Source organism: Lolium rigidum, chromosome 5, assembly GCF_022539505.1.
Source record: "Lolium rigidum isolate FL_2022 chromosome 5, APGP_CSIRO_Lrig_0.1, whole genome shotgun sequence".
NCBI classification, from domain to species: domain Eukaryota; kingdom Viridiplantae; phylum Streptophyta; class Magnoliopsida; order Poales; family Poaceae; genus Lolium; species Lolium rigidum.
Window position 1 is genome coordinate 5,922,322 of NC_061512.1, and position 21,119 is coordinate 5,943,440.

Genomic DNA, 21,119 nt, shown 5'->3' on the forward strand with positions numbered 1-21,119 from the left:
TCAGCAAATCTTCTAGATATAGACTAATTCCGATTGATTCACGATTCCATAGCTAGTTGGGTGGTGGATTAACTTGCTAGCTAGGTGATTTCTTGCTTGTGCGCGGACGCGCAGGTCGCGCTAGGCCTGGGCGCATGCTTCGCAGATGCGTGTGCGCATGTACTAGCAGCTAGGTGATTTCTTGCGCCGGCCGCACATTCCATCGCTCGCAGGTCGTAGCTAGGTGATTTCTTGCTTGGGCAGCGGCCGCACAATTCCATCACTCGGCAGCTCGGCCTGCACGCAGGTGATTTGTTGCTTGGGCGGCGGCCGTGCGGGGAGATCTAGGCGGTGGTGCTGATAGGTTCTGCGAAGAAGAAGATGATGTTTCGAATATTTTGTTTTTCAGTTTTAGTTTATAGGATCTGTTCCGCGCCAGCTGTTTTGCGACCCCTATACACGTTTTCGGAAGACTGAACTCGAGTTTTTCGGTTTGCACTTTTACGGGCTCTGCTAGAGATGCTCTAATTAACAGCAATGCCGCCTGGGTTGAGGTAAATGCCGTTTGCGAAGATGCGAACGGTGGGGCACGAGTTCATCACAAAAGAGACGACGTGGCTCAGGCAACGGCCATCTGTTGTGAGCAAGAAAGTACAAGTCAACAAGGATATCTATTTTAAACAATGTACATATACAGAGAGTATTAACATGTGTAAGAAAGATTACTTGTTTCCGTCAACCGCTGCAATAGTATCAGCATTTCTGTGTGTCCAGCCAGGCAACAACCATCTGTTGTTGATCATCCATTTCAGAAAGAATGTGTGTTACGGAACAAATTTATTTCAAACAATATGTGCATATCGTATTTAAGAAAGAGTACCTGTTTTCAACACCCTCAATAATACTATCATCTGCGCTACTCCTGCAAGTACAACCAAAAATAATTTTACCACGAGAAAACATGTTTGTTTAAACCAATGACACATCAGCTTAATGCATTGAAAATATACTAGGAGAAGGCATGGGGAGGGGATAGGGATACGTATGGTATGAAGTATGATAATAGAAGATAACAATAGAACACACCGATGAATTAGGTTATCGGAATCATGTATCATTAGATCACTACATCAGTGCACATTATTACACTTTGGGCACACACAAGTGCATAGTACATACACATTGTCATGTCAGCTCAAACCAATTTTGCCCAAATAATGTTTAAGTAAAAATGATTGAACGAAGTGAAAACTAGAGATGAATGTTTTATTTTAAAAAAAGACATACCATTTGTTATTTAAGAGGCGGCGAATAACATCCCTCGGCAAAAACGGAGTTTCTTCCTCATCATAAAAGTTAATTCCAACAAAATTTCCATCAGTGTCAATAAGAGGCCCCCCAATCCCAGCCTAGCAAAACAAAGGTACCAACATACAAGGGTTACACACAGATATCACTTCATAGATGTAATGATAGCTTATGTTATTATTCCAATGCTAATAATTTTGGCATGCTAAAGGCATTGTGGAAGTTCACAAGAAATACCTTGCTGATTTTACAGGTGGAGACGCAGAGTTCTTGGCAATCAAGTTCGCTTTGTTTGCCAATCAGCACCTTGCCCTCGACAGCCATTAGTCTGCGATGCGCAAAAAGACTACCCACAGATATTACGTCCATGGACGAGGTAACTGGATTGCCACTTATTTTTATTGTCCGAGGACGCCAGAATCCCATGATCTCAACAAGAGCAACATTGTAGTGTAAATTATAACACTTCAATATCCCAACAACTCGAAATCCATCTGGAAGGCAAACTTCAATCTGCAATGCTAAGGTTATATTAACCAGTATCTGAAATGAAAAGGCAGATAATAATAATTGATATCAATTAGCAGTAACAACCCTCAAGTTATCATCAATCATGTGTGCACTGCCAGGAACTCTAACCAAACTTGCTGAAGTCAGAATTGTTGCAGAGCATGCTTTCTCCTTGATAAATATACCTGTGCAAGAAAACTTTTTTGCAAATCCTACAGAGAGAATCATTTCAGTTACCAATCAATGATCAATTAAAACATGGATCATCACCATTGAATGAAGCAAGTGAGACAACACTTTGATTCATTTCTGAAGCGAGACGTTTGCTTGATTCTGAAGCAAGTGAGTAGGCACTTCGATCCATTTCTAAACCAGCACATTTGAATGGTTTCCTCAGGATATCCTTCTTGAATGTAGCATCGAGACGATTAATGTATTGCCCGCCTAGATACACAAGTTAAACGTGTTTGATAAAGTTTTTCAAGTGTGTATGTGCAACATAAGGAACTACTAAGAAAAATAAGTACAAATTTATTGGCTGCCAAGGGGTCACGGTAGGCCATTGTAGTTTCAATATGTAATCCAAGAAAATTGGAGTCTGATGGGGTTATGAATCCACCATTTCCACCTTGACTGGTGGGGTTATGAATCCACCATTTCCACATCTTGTTTAAGGGTTTGTCAATTATGTCACATGAGTATTCCTCACAGTTTCTTTATTATGTCTTCACAATCGCAAAAAAAAGAGTATTCCTCACAGTTCCGATGTTTCTATGTTATTTGTTTTCCTAACTCCAAGTCAGTTGTGCCCATGGATTTGCAGACTGATGTGCCACATGGATGGTTAAATTTACTTTTATGATTTCCATAGCAACAAGCAGGCATTCAAATAGCTCATCAAATAAATAAATTGTGAAGACATAATACTAGTGCTAATCAGTCGGTATGTTTTTGCTATGTAAGAACACTATATGACTACACACCAAGTTAGTGGATAGGGTCCCCATAGTCTCCCAGTTAGGTCGTTTATCACATAAAAATGGGGAATCTATCGTTAAGCTTGGCCATGGACCCTGTATGAGGAACACAATCAAACTTTTCCTGTCTTCCTCCTCCTCCCTGAGTTCAACGGCTGTCAAAGGGACAGCCGCGCCTCCTGGGTTCAGGGCTGCCTCATGCTGGACTTACAGCTAGTATCATACGTAATAAATTTGCTCACGTCCTGGCATGAGGAAACATGATCCTCCATAACGACTTTCAATTCTTTCTCTTACAGCATCCTCAACATCTTCCTTAACACTGCAGCACAATGTAGAAAACTCACTGTTGAAAGTCAACAAAATGCAGCTATTGAACAAAGGAAATATAGAACAAGGGAGCGCCAAACGGGTGCAGATATTTTACAGCAAATAAATTTAAGAAAATCAACAACAATTTCACCATGGGTCTAGTTTAATGCAAGTTCAGAGTGTAGCAGAAATATGTATTAGCGCCAGACTAAACTAACAACCATAATCAAATACAGTGAAAATGCAGCTTGCTGGGCTACCGGAAGAGATGGTCACAGATGCAGATCAACAGGAGAAGTCAAAACCCACAAGTACAAAATAGCTAATGGGGCAGTTCCGAGTACAGATTCGTAAACCTCGGAAGCTGCTGTTTGGCTTTCAGAATACCTTACACAAACATGGGCAGGGAGATGTAGTATAGGATGCAGTGAGAGAGAAACATGGGCAAGCCAAACAGAGTGTGTGGTTCATCAATACTGAAAGTGCACATACCTGACCATCCCGCGAAACCACATGAATGTACGAATTGAAGGCCTTCGTACGTAGGGGGTCTTTCTTTGTTCTGTACCAGAGCAGTTCATTCCAACAAAGTTGCCATCAAAATCAACTAGGGGACCTCCAATCCCCACCTAGCACAAACATGAGGATGAAGTTATGCATGAAAAATGCAATTCATAATGCCCGAAACTAAGGATATGCATCAGCACATACAATGATAGAATATAGATTAAGCCACTCATACCATCATACAGTTATTTATTTTAACTGTACAAACTAAAGCAGCTAGCTCACCTCGTGGATTTGGCATGTGCTTAGCATTTTCTCATCGGTATGAGCACATACAGAGGCAAGATCTACTCCGCCTGTGGTCTTTAATTTTCCCGAATCAAAGTAGCGCCATATAGCTGCTACCTTCCTATAAGGCTCAAACTGCATGACACGATCAAGACTTGTAGCATCATCAACCCCTTCCTTAACTCTAACACTGCATCGCAACGTAGAATCATCAACCCCTTCCTTAACTCTAACACTGCATCGCAACGTAGAAAACTCAAAGTGATAAATCCACAAAGGCAATATATTGCAACCACATACACAAAATGAGCTATTAAACAAGGGAAATTTTGAACAAGAAGAGATCCCAATAAATAACATATATTTCACAGGAGAAATTTAAGAAAATATTAAACAATTTCCCCGCAGGTCTTCTTAAATGTAATTTCAAGTGTAGCAGAAATATGTATTAAAGCCGGCATTGAAATAACAACCTTAATCAAGTGAAGTGCAGATCCAAACAATTTAAGAAAGGAAACACACGAGTAGAAAAATAGGTAATGGGACATTTTTTCGGATAAATTCGTAAACCTTGGAAGCTGCTCTTTGCCTTTGAGAACGATACACCTTGAACACAAATTCAAATAAAAATAGAAGGGATATGTAGAATAGGTTGCAGTAAGAGAGATGCATGGGTAAGCCAAAGAGGGAGTTCATCAATAATGAAAGTGTACATACCTGGCCAACCCGTGACGCGCCAAGGATCGAAGAATTCGTTCCCTTCGCAAGTGGGTAGTCTTTTCCATTTTGGTATGGGAGTTCATCCCAACAAAGTTCCCATTAAAATCAACAAGGGGGCCTCCAATCCCCGCCTAGCGCAAAAGTGACAATGAAGTTAAACAGAGAAAATGCAATTCATAATGCCTGAAACTAAGGATATGCATCAGTGCATACAATGATAGAATCTACTATTAAGCCATTGACACCAGCATACAGTTACTTGTTTGAACTGAAGCAGCTCACCTTGCGGATCCGGCACGTGCTTAGGATTGTCTCACGGGTTAGAGGGCTTGGAGGGGCAAGATTTAGTCCGCTTGTGGCCATTAAAACTCCTGAACTGAAACAGCGCCATACAGCTGCTACCTTTGTATGAGGCTCAAACTGCATGCCATGATCAAGACTTGCGGCATCAACTCCAGACAAGTTCTTGATGTTGACAATGAAAAAATCAGCATCTATCCTACAATCCTCTATCCGTCCAGTGACAATCCGATCATTTGGAAGACGCACTTTAATCTGAAATGAGCGCAAGGTGAATTAATGATTACAGGTGACTGGAACATATATATATAAGCATAATTATTTAATAATCCAGGAAAGGAGTAGGGAAAAAGTTACCGTCAAGCTTGCAGCTCGCCGAGTATGTGGAATCAGCCGTCTCGCTGTCAGGACTGTAGCTTCAGAATCCGAACATGAGGTTTCAATGCATATGCCTGTGCATTCACGTAACTTGGTATCACCTACGTACAGAGAGAAAGTCACACCTCACACGTACAGACTGAATAACTGGTCATTGTAAAAACAGGCAACATGAAAAAAGTATTAACCGTGAGTATAATCACCAACCATCGAATGAAGCAAGCGACACAACACTTCTACGCAATCTTGAAACTACTTGATCGCTGAGTTCACTCAGGGCGCCCGGACAGGATACGCTCACGCTGCCCGGTGCTGCTACGGAGGTGCTACTATCCAAACCTAGTTAATTGAAAATAAAATCGTGTGTGATACAGTTAACAGTAGCGTCGATTTATTGTCAATATGTACTTGCAGGAAATGGAAACAGCATGGACTCACTTGACCTAGCTGCCCTTTTGTAACTGTGTTGCTCTTCATTGTCGCTCATCAGCCGGCGCTTCTTGTTTTCCATCATCGGTGTTTTCAGGCCAGCCTGAGCAGCAAGGAACACAATTCAACTAACACTGATTTAGAGACGCTGAGGAAGGAATTTGATTTGGATTTGGGTGGATTGAATCGGAGGCGGAAGGGGCGAACGGGGGAAGAGAGGCGGGTGGAGAAGGAGGAGGCTCGAGAGAAGGCGGCGGTATTAGTATTACTGCCGACCGATGATGACGAGGGGTCGCTTGCCAAGAGATCGAGTCGGGCCGCGAGTCCGCGACCGGCCACAGGGACACAAGGGAAGAAGAAGAGGATGGGCCGATGGGCACTGCAGCCCGGGACCGCATGCCAGCCTCGTTCGCCTTTTTTTCTTTTGCAAAATTTGTTGTTATTCCGGTCCTAAATATTTGTCGTAGATTTAAGCAATTGTATGTTAAAATGTGTTTAGATTTATTAAACCTTCCTCAAATATTTAGAGCCGGAGGAAGTGATGGCTATTGCGTATATATGGTGCGTGAGTATAAATTTGGTATATGCTTATACTTGCGAGAAGATGGACGTAGCTGATTGAACTCGACGCAACTTAGATACCTTGCTAGTATCTAAGTCACGTGCCACTAATTTTGTTCATCTCCCTCTGACACGACATCTTTTGTTTTCTTGAATATTTTCGTGTGATCCTTCTATATCTTGCATGAGCAGTGCGGCCAAGCACTGCACCACTTGATCATGGTGCACGATCATGTGCGCTCGCGACAAGTTATGATGTCAGACTAGCGGGAGGTGTCATGCATTAAGGTGCCTCATTGCAGTGAATGCCCTTGTTTTATGCTAGTATGTCAGCAAGAATTTATATCGAGTAGTAAGTTGCATATCCAAGCGTGTTAGCTACCGCGTTAGCTGGCCACATTTATGGAAAACAAAAACATAATTTAAGCCATCCGTGCCAATTTTGTTTTTAGTATTTCGTCGTGTGATTTTCTTTCTAGGATGTATCCTGGAAAGCTTTTTGTAATTGTTTCTCTCCCACATAGTAGTATATAAAGCTTTGCGAATAATTTAATAAAAGAAAGCTGTGTGCATCCTTTGGATGCAGAGGCTGGAGCGATGCTCCTTGATCGAAAAAAACATAGTAGTATATAAGCAAGGTTTATATCCACAAAAATGGATGACTATCTACAACTCGGACCATAAAAATACATCGCACGGAAGCTCATGCGGTCACTCTTTACCAAGCAAGACGCGAAAAGATAGAGAAAAACAAAATGGAGATCTCGTTTTCAAAATGTGGATCCGTCGAAATAGTTTTTCTTGGAAGGAATTCACGGAGGAAGGATGTGTGTGCGTGTGTTTATAGGGGTATGATTTTAATAGATAGCATGGTTGTCCTACCTATTGTAGCAAGAGCATCACCCCTACCTGTAAGCGTCTACATCTATGTGATATTTCGAAAAAGAAAAGTAGCTTCTATGCGGACTAAGCCAATAGATGATGCCATGGTACCGGTCCTCAAAAATTAAATGTTCAAGTTTCAAAATAATACAAGCCAAACCATTGTGAGTGTTCACAAGATGTGTGTCTACAACTTCTAAAAAATTTCAGAACCAGATCCCAAACACAAATGGAAAAAAAATGACAAACTCAACACGAATAGTGTAAAACCCCACAATACCACAAATAACACTATTCACATGCCAATTTGTCTTTTTTTCGTCTCTCTTTATATATTTCGAATTTGTTTTGCATTCAGCGCAGCACGGCCTGGCACCGGTAAACTGGATATTTTTCCAATCTTTCAGCGGCATAGACGAATCTACGAAACCCTGCACGAGAGATAAAAAAAAGTTTTAAACTAAATTATACGATTGTCCTGGTCGTACACGTGGCATGACATGGTTGGGCTGCTGCGGTGGCGTGAAAGGGAGAAGCGGACTTGCCGCCGCGTACACGAGCATCTACGCAGTCCACCCGCGCAATGCGTATCCAAGTTTTGTTTTACGTAGCGAGAATACAGCACGAGACCACGAGAGAAAAGGTGAATGTACCACGTGGCAGCGCGTGGTTGGTCTGCGTGCGGTGTCACGCCTCACGCGGTCGGCGGAAAGCGAGAGCGTACGTAGTGATATCTCGTACACCTAGTCGAGTATAATCCGTACACGTATCTGTATTTGTTGTGGCCGTACGTATCTGTCTACGTTTTTATTGAGCGGAGCGTATCTATCTACGTCTCCCAGTCATCGCACGGGGCTTCCGCTCTATTTGGGCCCATTTGGTTGAAGAATAAACGAATGGGTTTGGCTTATATTGATCCCGTGTTTTGATGGGTTTTGTTTTCCCAGATATGATGGGCCTTCAAGTCTACGCTCGTTTTGGCGGCGGACTTCGAAGAGTCGCTGCGGCTGTGGGCTGTGGCTAGTGACTGCAAATAGGTGGTCAGTGTGCAGCCATCGTTGAAGAGTTTGAAAAGGTGTTATTCTCTTTTGAAGCTAGAAATTTGAACAAGGAGGCCCATGATTTGGCTTGTTTTGCTTTGCCTTCAGACCCGGGGCACCACTCATGGCTTCTTGAACGCCATGGCAATTTCTCAGTTCCTGTAACTTTTAACGTTAATCAATAAAGCATGCAAGTTATTCTATAACTATGTAAAGAAAGAATTACCTAAAAAAAAACAAAAGGCCGCACTCATAAAATAGATCTGCACATGTCCCCGCTGAGTTTTCTTCTTATTAAGATCTCATCATACGTGGCAGGAAGTTTATGACAAATTTCCCTTTATAGGTCGGTGTGGACAACTCAGTTACGGCTCTACCAACATTCGTTGTTCTCTATTCGGGACAATCCGATGAACAATTGAGAATTCAGTGGGGGAAGGTATTTTTTTGCGTAGAAGGAGGGAACTTTATTACTCAATAATAGGGTTACAATCATAAGCTACAAAGTTTGATAAAACACGAGGGGAACAGTCAGACCAAAACCGGCTGAACTGTCCCACTCTCGCATGAGTAGCTAAACAATCTGCAACTCTATTATGTTGACGATCTACTTTCATGAGAACAAGCTCCCTTGAATTACTGATCACTTGTTTCAGCTCCATCACAAGTTTGGTATGTGGTGATCGGTCCAAACCTTTCTCCTTCAGAGTCTTTAGGACAGCTGAACTAGATGTAAATCTAAGATTTGTCAGAGTCATACGTGTAGATGTGGGACAACTATCATACGTCTGAATATGTCATTTGTAATTGTGTTCCTCGGTTAACGTATCGTTCAAGATGTTAGCTGTAAAAAAAAAGAATAACGCCTTTGGCTTACTCCCCCTTTGGCTTACTCCCATTCTCAAATTAAAAGTTTGATCCATGTCAAAAAAAAAATTAAAGGGAGAAAAAAAATGCACTGGGCATCTTATCTTTCATTATTTTGGATCTTTTTTCTTTGCAGGTAACGCCTTCTTTTTCATTATTTTGGATCTTGACTCATAGGCAACGACCAACTTTGTTCAGCTGCGCACACGGACGTGGTTCTGGGTCACTTCCTCTAGCTTAGCTTGATCAGTTCCCCATATAAAGTGTGCATCATATTGTCTTGTGTTGTTCATGTCATACGCTCACTTTTTCCTCCCCTTTTTTCAAGGATACACACTGGAAGGTGCATCAAGTTTCATAGAAGAAGAGGCCAAGACGGCCGACAACGCCAACAAAGGCAACCTGATACAAACACGACGCCACATGGATTACAACACAACCCACACCGGCCGAACGACAAACTCGCCTTGCATCGTCCAGAGGAGACGAAACACTAAGCTACTGGGCCGCGTCACGACCGAAGGAAGGAACTCCGGGAAGCCAACTCCAACTTCAAGATGGCACAAGCCAACGCACCGCCCACCCAAAAGTGCCCAGGAACGGCGAGTGAACGGCGGGGATGAACCAGATCGAGGGAGGTGTCGACCACGAAGAAGAACCGCCGACGGTGTACATAGCGCCCCGGAAGCCCAAGCTCTGAGCGGCGGCCACCACCGACTCCAAAAGGCGCATCGAGGACTCCCGAACCATCTAGGCGACACCTCCAAGAAGGAAAACGACACAGCCGTGCCGCCGCCGGCCGATCCGAAGACCGGATCAAGGTTTCCCCCGATGTTCGATGCGGGGAAGAGCAAGCAACACCATGGCGACGCCTCCAACGAGGTGACGGCGCCCGCGGGCGTCACCGTCGCCAGCTTACGCAGGGATTTCTCCCCGGTCCTGCTGCCCAACCCAAGCCCGTCGAAGAAACGCCGCAAGGAGCCGCCTTTTGGCCACACCGCCGTCGAGAAGCGACGCTGCCGTCGTCGGAGAGGGAGGTGCTGACCTCCGTCTCACCGCATGAAGAACGGGGACTGGAGGGTGAGGCTCCAGCCCGCCGCCGCCCGGCCGGCCGCCGACACCTCCATGGTGCCCAGCAGCCCGACGCCTACAGGCGTCCACGCACCGGCCTGCAGCCACGGCGGGCCCTGAGATCCCGGCCGCCGCCGCAGGGGACGCCTCCCTCGCGGGGGAGAGCAGCACCTCCGCCGACCCGGGATGCGCCGGTCGCCGGCCTCCTGCAGCACCTCTCCGCCGGAGCGCCGCCGCCGCGTCCCGCACCGCCGCCGCCGGAAGAGGAAATCGCCACCGCGCGAGGGAGAGGCCCCGCCGCCGCCGTCACCACCCGGGCTTTGCCCGGCGGGACCTCTGGCGGTGGCGGAGGAGGGGGAGCGGGGGGTGGGAGCCTAGGGTTTTTTCAGAGGAGGGGGGAGCCCATTTTTTGTTTGTTTTGCTATTTTCCTCCCCTTTAATTATTCTCTCTCTAGATCTAGATACATTTCTCCACATCTCTTCATCTCGACGACCGTTCCAATTTGTCTCTTCATGTTGCTTAGAGCATCCCCACTCGTTGGCGCTCCCCACGCCCAAATCCGGCGAAATTTTCGTCCGGATTGGAGGAAGATTTGGCGTGGGGAGTAGTAGTTTCCAGCCGCGTGCCCAGGCGAAGTCGACGATGCGAATTTAAAAACGGAAACTTGACAAACTACGGCTAAAAACGGGTGAATATAGACTAAATTTAATGATATTTATTATATTACGGGCGGAGTTCATACATAGAGGCCGACTCGACTATATTTCGAATTCGGCTAGGAGAATTCAAACGCTAATTTAAAACACGGCGCTCTACATGCCGAAATGGCGGTAGAACACCGTGTATAGTCGCCGCCGTCGTCGTCGGAGCCGTCGTCGTTGGCCTTCGGCCGCGCGGCCTCGGCTCGCCGCTCGCCACGGCCGGCGTCTCCCCACCTCGGGGAAGGCTTGTACCCGGTCGTCGTCGGAGGACTCGAGGTCGACGACGGGGACAGCGACGCCGGATGGAGGTGTCGCAGGACGGCGGTACCGCGCGACATCGTCGTTGGCGGTTGGACCGGCGCGGGCGGCGAGTTGGCGTGCGGCGGCCGAGGTCCGGCAGCCGCCGCTGCTGCTCCGCCTCCTCGCGCTCCCAGTCGCGCCTGGCCCAGTCCAGCGCGGCGTCGTCCGCGCGCTTCTCCTCCTCCATGTCGTGCAGCAACCTGGCGATCGCCTCCGCCATCGCGGCGTCCTCCGCGCGCTTCGCCTCCTCCTCGGCGAGCCGGGCTTGCGGCGGCCTCTTTCTTCGTCTTCTTCCGGCCGCTCCGCGGCGCGGAAGGCTGTTCGCGGATGACGAGGGCGCCGCTGCCGCGCCCTCTCGGTCGTCGGCGGAGACGCCGGCTCCTTCTTGACGCGCACCGGCGTCGAAGGCGACGTCGCCTCCTCCTCTTCACCGGCGCCAAGGATGACCTTGACGCCGATCCGGAAGACGACGAGCCGGCAGCCATGCGCCGTGGCCGCCGGACGCTTCCCCGACGGCGGCTCGCCGACGCCCTCGATGCCGATGGAGGGGGCATCGTGAGCACCGGGAAGTTGCCGCCCTCGATGTGCGCGAGGACGTTCACCAGCGTCCTTTCCGGCGCGCTCCACCACCGTCGGCGGCCCGCGGCGTTGTTGCGCGCAGGCGGAGGCGGCGGGCCGTCGTAGGCCGCCAGCTCCCGCTCCCACCGCCGGAGGAAGTAGGAGTTCCACCGCGTGTAGTTCTCGGGGTGGTGGCGCGGGTCGGCGCGGCGGCGGCGGGATTGGAACGCCGCCAGCACTTAGCCGCCAGCCGCCTCCGGGAGGCCTCGTGTCCGGCGGGCAGGGGTACCCCGCCTGGTGGAGGAGGTGCCCCTCCCACGCGTGGAGCGACCGGCGGGGGAAGCCGTTGTTGGCTGCGCCGTCGTCGTCGTAGAACGCCATCTTGAGAGTGGAGGGAGAGTGGAGGGAGAGTGGAGCACGGGGTACGCCTCGCGGCGAGCGGACCGGCGTATATAGGCGTGGCTGGCGCGGGGATTAAATTCCGCGTGGATTGCGACGCGTCCGCGGCGAGCTGACCGGCGGCAGCCTTTAGTGCGGGCGGAAGACGATGCGTGCGCGGAAGACGACGACATTAACTCGCCGCGTGGCCGGCGAATGCAGACCGGCGGCAGGCTTTTACAGCGCGCGGAAGACGATGCGATGAGGACGACGATCGGTTTCTCTCGCCGACAAGTTGGGGCCACCGGACGCGCGGAAGTTTCCTCGCCGTTTCGCGCGCTTCGTTTCGTCCGGAGTCCCGAGCGCTCCCCGGGGGGCCGGGGATGGCGTGGGATCGCCGGATGAATTTAGGCCCAAATCCGGACGAAAACGAGGAACCGGGGGTGCGACTGGGCCGAATTACGCCGTCCGGATGGAAAAAAGGCTCGCCGGGGCATCGTCGGGGGACGAGTGGAGATGCTCTTATTCTTGTAGCTGTTTATGTTGATGTCATAAAAATATACCCTATATCTTTCTTCACGGATATATATTGACAAGGTCTCATATGAAACATTTGTTAACATTATCAGTTGGCAGTAGTCTTACAAGGTCAACACAGCACATATTCGAAGACAACAACATCGAAAAGGAGAATCAATTTCGTGTTGTTTGGACATACATATAGTTCCGTGTAGAATCCAACAAGAAAATCGCTCCTTCTTTTTTCAGAAAGTAATGTATACGTACACACGTCATGCTATCATGACTCATGACACTTGTAAAACCACTTTGTGGAGAATTCTTTTTGTAGCTCCAATGAAGAAAAAAGTTGCATGATGTACTTCAAGATCAACGTGGAAAATTAAGTCATTTCCGAATTATTGCTTCTTGTTTTTTCCTACAAGTTTCCCCGTTTCCAAAAAAAACATATCTTTTTCTTTTTTTTCTCCATGAGTTCAATATTATTCTTGTTCATTTAGCAACCTCTTTTTCCCGAGACAGGCAAAACGGAGCTTTGCGTGCATTTTTGGTTGTTAGTGTCAATCCTTGAATGCAAAGGCAAGGAGATGCTCATCCAATTTCATAAGTTTGTCAAAACATATACATACAAGATTTAATTTTGAAAAGCTCGCCACGAGAAGCCCAACATCAAAAAATTATTCCAATTGCATACACGGTTTAATATATACACAATGAAACTAAATGCACATGGTTGGAGCCCTCTGTGGAACGTGCAGTAATTTGTTTCCTTAACTGATATGTTTGGACATGGTGTTTTGGCTCATATGTTCAAATACAAACATATTATGAAAAATGCATTTTAAATATATTTCAGCATGTCAAAAAATTCGGAAAAAAAATCCTGGGTATACATCCAGACATACTATGTCCGTACACAAAGTTTTGTGGGGAGAGGATATTTTTATGGGTTGTGGAAAAATGACAAATAAATGTCTCGTGAGAAGCCATTTTGGAGCACCGAAAATTGTTTTTTTTTCATACAAATCACAAAAATGTCATTCAATCGCGAACATAGAATGTGTGGGTGTACAGCTATAAAAAAGTTTCAGATTTTCTTTGATATTTTAAAAATAGGTTTCTGGAATAATAGGTGTATCTACACCTATGAACCAAAATACATTTTCCGATATGTTTACACTGGACCTCCGTCCGTTTGCTCCCTACATGCGTATTGTTTTACTCGTGTTCACTGATATTGACATGGTATCCCGTCTCCCACGAAAACATTTGCTAACAATATGATGGCCCAGAGTCTTAAAATCTTGAGTAATCTTAAAAGGGAAAGTGCGCACATTTTGAAGACAACAACATCTAAAAGGAGAATCGATCTTCGGGTTGTTCGGGCATATTTGTTCTGCTTAGAATCCAACAAGAAATTACGTAGGTACACATGCATCCATGAGGCTTGCACATCTTACTCTTGTGGGAAATGCTATATGCTAGCTATCTCCAATGAAGAATGAATAAAGTGGAGAAGAGGCCTTTGGTCCCAAGCAAATGTCCCACTGCTGAACCAAACCGGGTCCAATGCCCCCATTGGACCCGGTTCGTTTCTGCCCAGGACGACCCCACCCGCTGGCGCCTGTCCTGTAGGCGGCCTTTGGACCCGGTTTGTCATACAAACCGGGTCCAAAGAGTCCACCCGCGGGCGCGGCAGGCCGTGTCAGCCCGGGGAACCCTTTAGTCCCGGTTTGTATGACAAACCGGGTCCAAAGGCCCCCTCCGGCTATATAACCTTGCCTCGCCCAAGTGTGAGCCACACTTAGCCATTTTTTCACTATCTTCACAAGAGGGGTGTATTGCTTTCCTCTCTTCTTCACATGCACAAGAGGTGTTCGATGAAATGCTTAAGAGGATTTGCCACTTGAGTTTACACAAATCAAGCCACACTTAACTTGCTTTTTCTTCTTCATCGAGGTTAACGACTTTATCCTTTTCATCTCGCAATTGATAAAATGCATGTGTATATATACATCGTGATGTTCCGTAATGGTTTTGATCAGCTTAATTATATCATGCGGATGAATCGGCAATGGATGTACATTGACCGACGGTTTGACGAGTTCATCGCGGGCCCGGATAATTTTATGGCCGTGGCGGAGGCAAACAAACATGGTGGCTTCATGTATTGTCCATGTGTGGACTGCAAGAATATCGTAAATTACGCTCACTCGAGTCTCATTCACAGCCACCTTCCGCGATCCGGTTTCATGCCCAAGCTACTATTGTTGGACCAAGCACGGAGAAAGAGGGGTTATGATGGAAGACAATGAAGAAGAGGAAGAGGATGATGACGGTTATCCCAATTTCCCCGAATACGATGATACTGCGAGAAGGCAATGAAGACAATGAAGTAGAAGATCAAGAGGCACCGAGATGAGCCCGCCGATGATGATCTTGGCCGGGCCATTGCCGATGCAAGGAGAGAATGTGAAACTGAAAAGGAAAGGTTGGCCTTCGACAAGATGATAGAAGATCACAACAAATTGTTATACCCAACTTGCGAAGATGGCCATAAAAAGCTAGGCAGCGACACTGGAATTGTTGCAATGGAAGGCGAGAGAACGGTGTCACCGACTCGAGATTTGGAAAGTTGTCGACAATAATTAAGAGGAAGCTTCCAAGGGGTAACGAATTGCCCGCCGGTACGTACGAAGCGAAGAAGATTGTCTGCCCTCTAGGATTAGATGTGCAAAAGATACATGCATGCATTAATGACTGCATCCTCTACCGCGGTGAGTACGAGAATTTGGATGCATGTCCGGTGTGCACCTGCATTGCGGTATAAGATCAGACGAGATGACCCCGGTGATGTTGAGGGCGAGCGCCCCAAGAAGAGGGTTCCCGCCAAGGTTATGTGGTATGCTCCTATAATACCACGGCTGAAACGCTTGTTCGGGAATAAAGAGCACGCTAGGTTGTTGCGATGGCACAAAGAAGACCGTAAGAAAGACGTGATGTTGAGGCACCTGCTGATGGATCCCAATGGAGAAAAATCGATAGAGAGCTCCCAAACTTTGCACGGATGCAAGGAACTTAAGGTTTGGTCTAAGTACAGATGGCATGAATCCTTTTGGAGAGCAGAGCTGCAGCCATAGCACCTGGCCCGTGACTCTTTGTATATATAACCTTCCTCCTTGGTTGTGCATGAAGCGGAAGTTCATTATGATGCCAGTGCTCATACAAGGCCCGAAGCAACCCGGGAACGACATTGATGTGTACCGAAGCCATTAGTCGAAGAACTTCTACAGCTGTGGTCCCTAGCAGGTGTACGTGTGTGGGACGAGCACAAGCGGGAGGAATTTGACCTAAGAGCGATGCTTTTCGTAACCATCAATGATCGGCCTGCTCTTGGTAACATTTCAGGACGATCAAACAAGGGATACAATGCATGCACACACCTGTTTACATGAGCTCGAAGGTGATTATTTAGAAAAAGGTCGGAAGGTCGTGTACTCAGGGCATCGTCGATTTCTTAGGATTACCCATCCCGTAAGAAAGAAAGGAAAGCATTACGACGGTGAGGCTGATCACCGGAGGAAGCCTCCCCATCGTGATGGTGTTGATATATTTGGTATGGTCAAGGATCTAGATGTAATATTTGGAAAGGGTCCTGCGGACGGTGCTGTTCCGAATGACGCCTGCCGGACACGCGCCCATGTGGAAGAAGAAATCTATTTTTTGGGAGCTAGAATATTGGAAAGTCTTAGAAGTCCGCTCTTCAATCGATGTGATGCACGTGACGAAGAATCTTTGCGTGAACCTGCTAGGCTTTCGGGCGTGTACGGGAAGACAAAAGATACACCGAAGCACGGGAGGACCAAGCAACGTTGGAAAGACCCCAAAAATCTGCATGAGAGAGTTAAAGGACGTCATTTATCCAGCTACGCTCTTACAAAAGCAGAGAAGGAAATATTTTTTGAATGTCTTAGCGTGATCAAGGTCCCGTCCGGCTTCTCCTCCAATATAAAGGGAATAATAAATATGGAGAAGAAAACATTCCGAACTCCGAAGTCTCATGACTCGTCACGTGATAATGACACACGTTGCTTCCGATTGCATTGAGGGGGCTTCTACCGGAAAATGTTCGACCGCCCATTGTGAAGCTATGTGCATTCCTCAATGCAATTTCTCGAAGGTAATAAACCCGAAATTCACCGAGGTTGCGTAATGATGTGGTCCAATGTCTCGTTAGTTTTGAGCTGGTGTTCCCACCATCCTTCTTCAATATTATGACACATCTCCTCGTTCACCCGGTCGATGAGATTTCCATTCTCGGTCCCGTGTTTCTACACAATATGTTCCCCTTCGAGAGGTTCATGGGAGTCTTGAAGAAATATGTTCATAACCGTGCTAGGCCGAAGGAAGCATCTCCAAGGGCTATGGAACAGAGGAGGTCATTGAATTTCGTGTTGACTTTATTCCTGACCTTAAGCCGATTGGTGTTCCCGAATCGCGGCATGAAGGGAGACTAAGTGGAAAAGGCACGCTAGGAAGGAAATCAATGATATGTAGGGACGGGATTTCTTTGACTCAAGCACACTACACGGCTTCTACAAAGTTCCACCATGGTGGCTCCGTATATCGGTGACCACAAGAACTTTCTACGCTCCCGTAACCCGGGCGGTACGAACGATTGGATTAGACGTGAACACATGTCGACTTTCGGCGGTTGGTTGCAAAAACATCTCCTGAATAACAAAGATATTGAAGATCAGTCAGACTTGCTGGCCCGCGACACCATCTTCGACCGTAGTGACTTTCCAAGGGTACGCGATAAATGGGAATACATTTTACACGATCGCCCAAGATAAAAAGAGCACCAACCAAAACGGTGGTGTCCGCTTTGATGCAATAATGAATGAAGGCCCAAATGACACATATTATGGTTACATAGAGGATATCTCGGGAACTTGAGTATGGACCTTCTTTTAAGGTCCCTTTGTTTAGGTGCAAATGGGTCAACAAAACAGGAGGCGGGGTTCGAGTAGACAAGTTGTATGGAATGACAACAAGTGGATCTCAACAATCTTGGGTATAGAGACGAACCATTCGTCCTAGCCAAGGATGTGGCCCAGGTTTTCTATGTGAAGGATATGTCTAGCAAACCAAGAAAAAGGAAACATAAGGAAACAAATACATCAAACGATGAGCCAAAGCGCCACATAGTTCTTTCTCGGAAAAGAAACATCGTGGGAGTGGAGGACAAGACGGCATATGTCGAAGATTATAATAAGTTTGATGAAATTCCACCCTTCGAGTGAACATTGATCCAAGCATCAAGTTAAATGATGAAGATGCTCCATGGTTAAGGCCGAAGAAGATTAAATGATGAAGATGCTCCATGGCACAAATGAGTATCTCAACATGGCAATCAATTTCCCATTTATTTTTGTGTAATCATTTAACTCGTATGTAAGATATGAAAAGTGGAGATGTGGTTGACTTTTTGTACCATATATATAGAGGAGATGTAGTCGCTCACGGGTTTGTGTGGAAAAATTCCGAGGCGCAGCTTCCGAAGATGCCGTAGGGCATGTGCACCAACAACATTTTCGAGAAACCGCGCCACGGAGATTTCCCAACCCTTTCCCCAACACTATTAGAGGAGATGTAGTCGTTCAGGGGCTTGCAGGAAAAAATTCCGAGGAGCAACTTCCGAAGATGAAGTAAGGCTTGTGCACCAACGACATCTTCGAGAAGTTGCGCCATGGGAGATTTCCCAACCCTTTCCCCAACACTGTTAGAGGAGATGTAGTCGTTCACGGGCTTGCAGGGAAAAACTTCGAGGCGCAGCCTTCCGAAGATGCCGTAGGGCGTGTGCACCAACAACATCTTCGAGAAGCTGCGCCACGGGAGATTTTCCAATCCATGGGAATGAATCTCTCGCTTGGCTTGTTGATCCGCTTGGCAAGCCGTATCGATGCTCCTTTTATAGGCACAACACCGCTTCTACTCGATAGGGCGTCGTGCACTACATGCTTTATCTCATCAAGCGGTGCGTCCACCCATGCGTTCTTATCCTCGCCGACATCTTTAGTCCCTGTTGTACCCACCAGCCGGGACTAAAGGTTACCCACACGTCCTTATCCCACCGACAGCTTTGTTAGATGACAAAAAAGGATCTTTCGTCCCGATTGTACCCACCAGCCGGGACTAAAGGTTACCCACACGTCTTTATCCCACCGACGCTTTGTTAGATGACAAAAAAGGATCTTTCGTCCCGGTTGTACCCACCAGCCGGGACTAAAGGTTACCCACACGTCTTTATCCCACCGACACTTTTGTTAGATATGATAAAAAATGATCTTTACTCCCGGTTGTACCCACCAGCCGGGACTAATGTTTTCGGTGCCACCGCGTTCCCGCCTATTTTTCTTCCCGCGCTTTCCACCGGCGTTCCCGCCTATTTTTCTTCCCGCGCTTTCCACCGCTTCCCGCCTCGTCCTCCCGCCAATTTTTTCTACTATATATATATGTAGGCTTGGCCTCCATTTACATATCACATCTAGACTCATATCCGCAAACCTCATCACTCGTCCCATGGCTTCCATCGTATCTCTAACCCTCCGGGAGGCGGAGGCGCTTGCGCGTCGAACTACCCCCTCGCCCGCCGGGCTACCGTGTCCCGACCGGCTGGTTGCCGAGCGTCGGAGGCGTACCGGTCCCTCCCGTCCCTCTAGGTGTGGCGCGCGAGATGGCCATCACGAACCACTACTACTTCGAGCTCACGCCAGAGCAGCGGAGGAATCCCCGATGGCATCCCGACTACTTCCCGACTTGGGAAAGCTTCTTCATCAATCGGCGTGAGAGGGCGCTTGCCAGTGCACGAGGAGGGCGGCCCGCCTCCTTCGGACTTCAACGAGGCCGGCCGTCGGCCGTGGTGGTGCGGCCGGACTCTCCAGTGGCGTCATGGCCTACCGTGGCCCCCCGCCTCGCGCTACCCTCGGTCCCAGCCCACGCGTGCTCTCCCGTCGAGGTTCGACTCACCGCGACCCCGATGCCGGCGACGATGATGATGGCGACTACGACGACTACAGCGTGGCGAGTACTATAGGGCTAGGCACGAGTATGACTGAATGACTAGAACAATCGACCCGGTGATGTATCTTAATTAATTTTCAGCTGAGCTCCGTACTTTAATTCCATGTATGTGGCGGAAACTTTTCTCCGAGGAGCTCGTACTTTAATTTCAGTTCAATCGTAATAAATTTCGTGTCAACCACTTTATTGAACAAAACCAACCGACATCGACTTTATTGAAATTACAATAAAATAGATAAATTACTAGTCTAGTCTCTACTCGTCGTCGGAGGTTGTCTCCGTCCAAATGTCCTCCCACCGAGGGTCGTTTTCGGTCCAAGTTGTATTCGGGTTCTCGAGCTCGAAGGTGGCGACGGCCCGACGGTGGCGCCTGTCGGACCTGCGTTGTGCCCTAAGGTTAGCAAAGAACGCGTCGGTGTTGTCGGCATCGTTGGGGAACTCGCGCCCTCCACCGGCGCATCAACCGCTCGTCGCGCTCGGCGATGGCGATCCTGCGCTGCACTCGGCGGTGCCGGCGACGGTCTTCGTCTGCCGACGAGGCACGGCGGCGGCGCGAGGAACTCCGCCTCCTCTAGCGATTCAACATCCGGGAAGTTCATGTCTCGCCCTGGCCGCCGAAAGCGCCACGCCGCCGCGTCGTAAGCGCGCGCCGCCAGCTCCGGCGTGTTGTACGTGCCGAGGGTGAGGCGGAAGCCACCGGCGTGTATCTCGGCGGTGAACCTACCGCTCGGACGCACTCGAACGCCACGGAAACCGGACGCCCTCGACGACGTGGAGGCATCCCGGAGATGAATGAGCGGAGGCGGTGGCGACGTCCGGTTGCGCCCGCACTCGTCGCTCTATAGCGCACGCGGGGCATGGCACGTGTAAGCCACGGCTACACACGCCGCACGCCGGCGTCGGCGGGGCGAGGCACGTGGAAGCGGTGGCTACACGCCGCACGACGGCGTCGACGGGTAAGCGACACGTGTGGCACGGCGGAGGGACACGTGGCACGGGAAGGGACACGTGTGGCACGGCGGCGAGTGGGCGCACATGGCGGTGACGGTGGTGGCCAGTACACGGCGGTGGCGGTGGCGGTGGTGGCCAGCACACGGCGGTGGCGGTGGCCGCACACCGGCGGTGACGGTGGCCGCACACGGCGGTGGCGGTGGCGGCGGTGGCCGCACACGGCGGTGGCGGTGGCCGCACATGGCGGCGGCGGCGGTGGCGGTGGCCGCACACGGCGGTGGCGGTGGCCGCACATGGCGGCGGCGGCGGTGGCGGTGGCCGCACACGGCGGTGGCGGCGGTGGCCGCACACCGCGGTGGCGGTGGCGGTGGCGGCGGTGGCCGGACATGGCGGAGGCGGCGGTGGACACGTGTGGCATGGCGGAGGCGGCGGTGGACACGTGTGGCATGGAGGCGGTGGCCAGTACATGGCGGCGGCGGCGGTGGCGGTGGCCAGT

The 21,119-nt window shown here is 48.7% G+C and overlaps 1 protein-coding gene across 1 annotated transcript; it reads right to left on the bottom strand.

The window, feature by feature from the left end:
* Window positions 1-219: 219 nt before the first annotated feature.
* LOC124655571 lies at window positions 220-10,185 on the bottom strand. The gene is made up of 18 exons (XM_047194443.1): window positions 10,115-10,185; window positions 8,803-8,929; window positions 5,718-5,811; window positions 5,487-5,618; window positions 5,259-5,380; window positions 4,884-5,156; window positions 4,599-4,732; window positions 3,879-4,116; window positions 3,579-3,715; window positions 3,017-3,096; window positions 2,068-2,241; window positions 1,882-2,009; window positions 1,525-1,800; window positions 1,267-1,388; window positions 860-901; window positions 706-768; window positions 542-613; window positions 220-346 (listed from the first exon to the last, which is right to left on the bottom strand). Exons 1-18 carry the CDS (start codon window positions 10,183-10,185, stop codon window positions 220-222), a joined length of 2,412 nt encoding a protein of 803 aa, XP_047050399.1.
* Window positions 10,186-21,119: the final 10,934 nt, after the last annotated feature.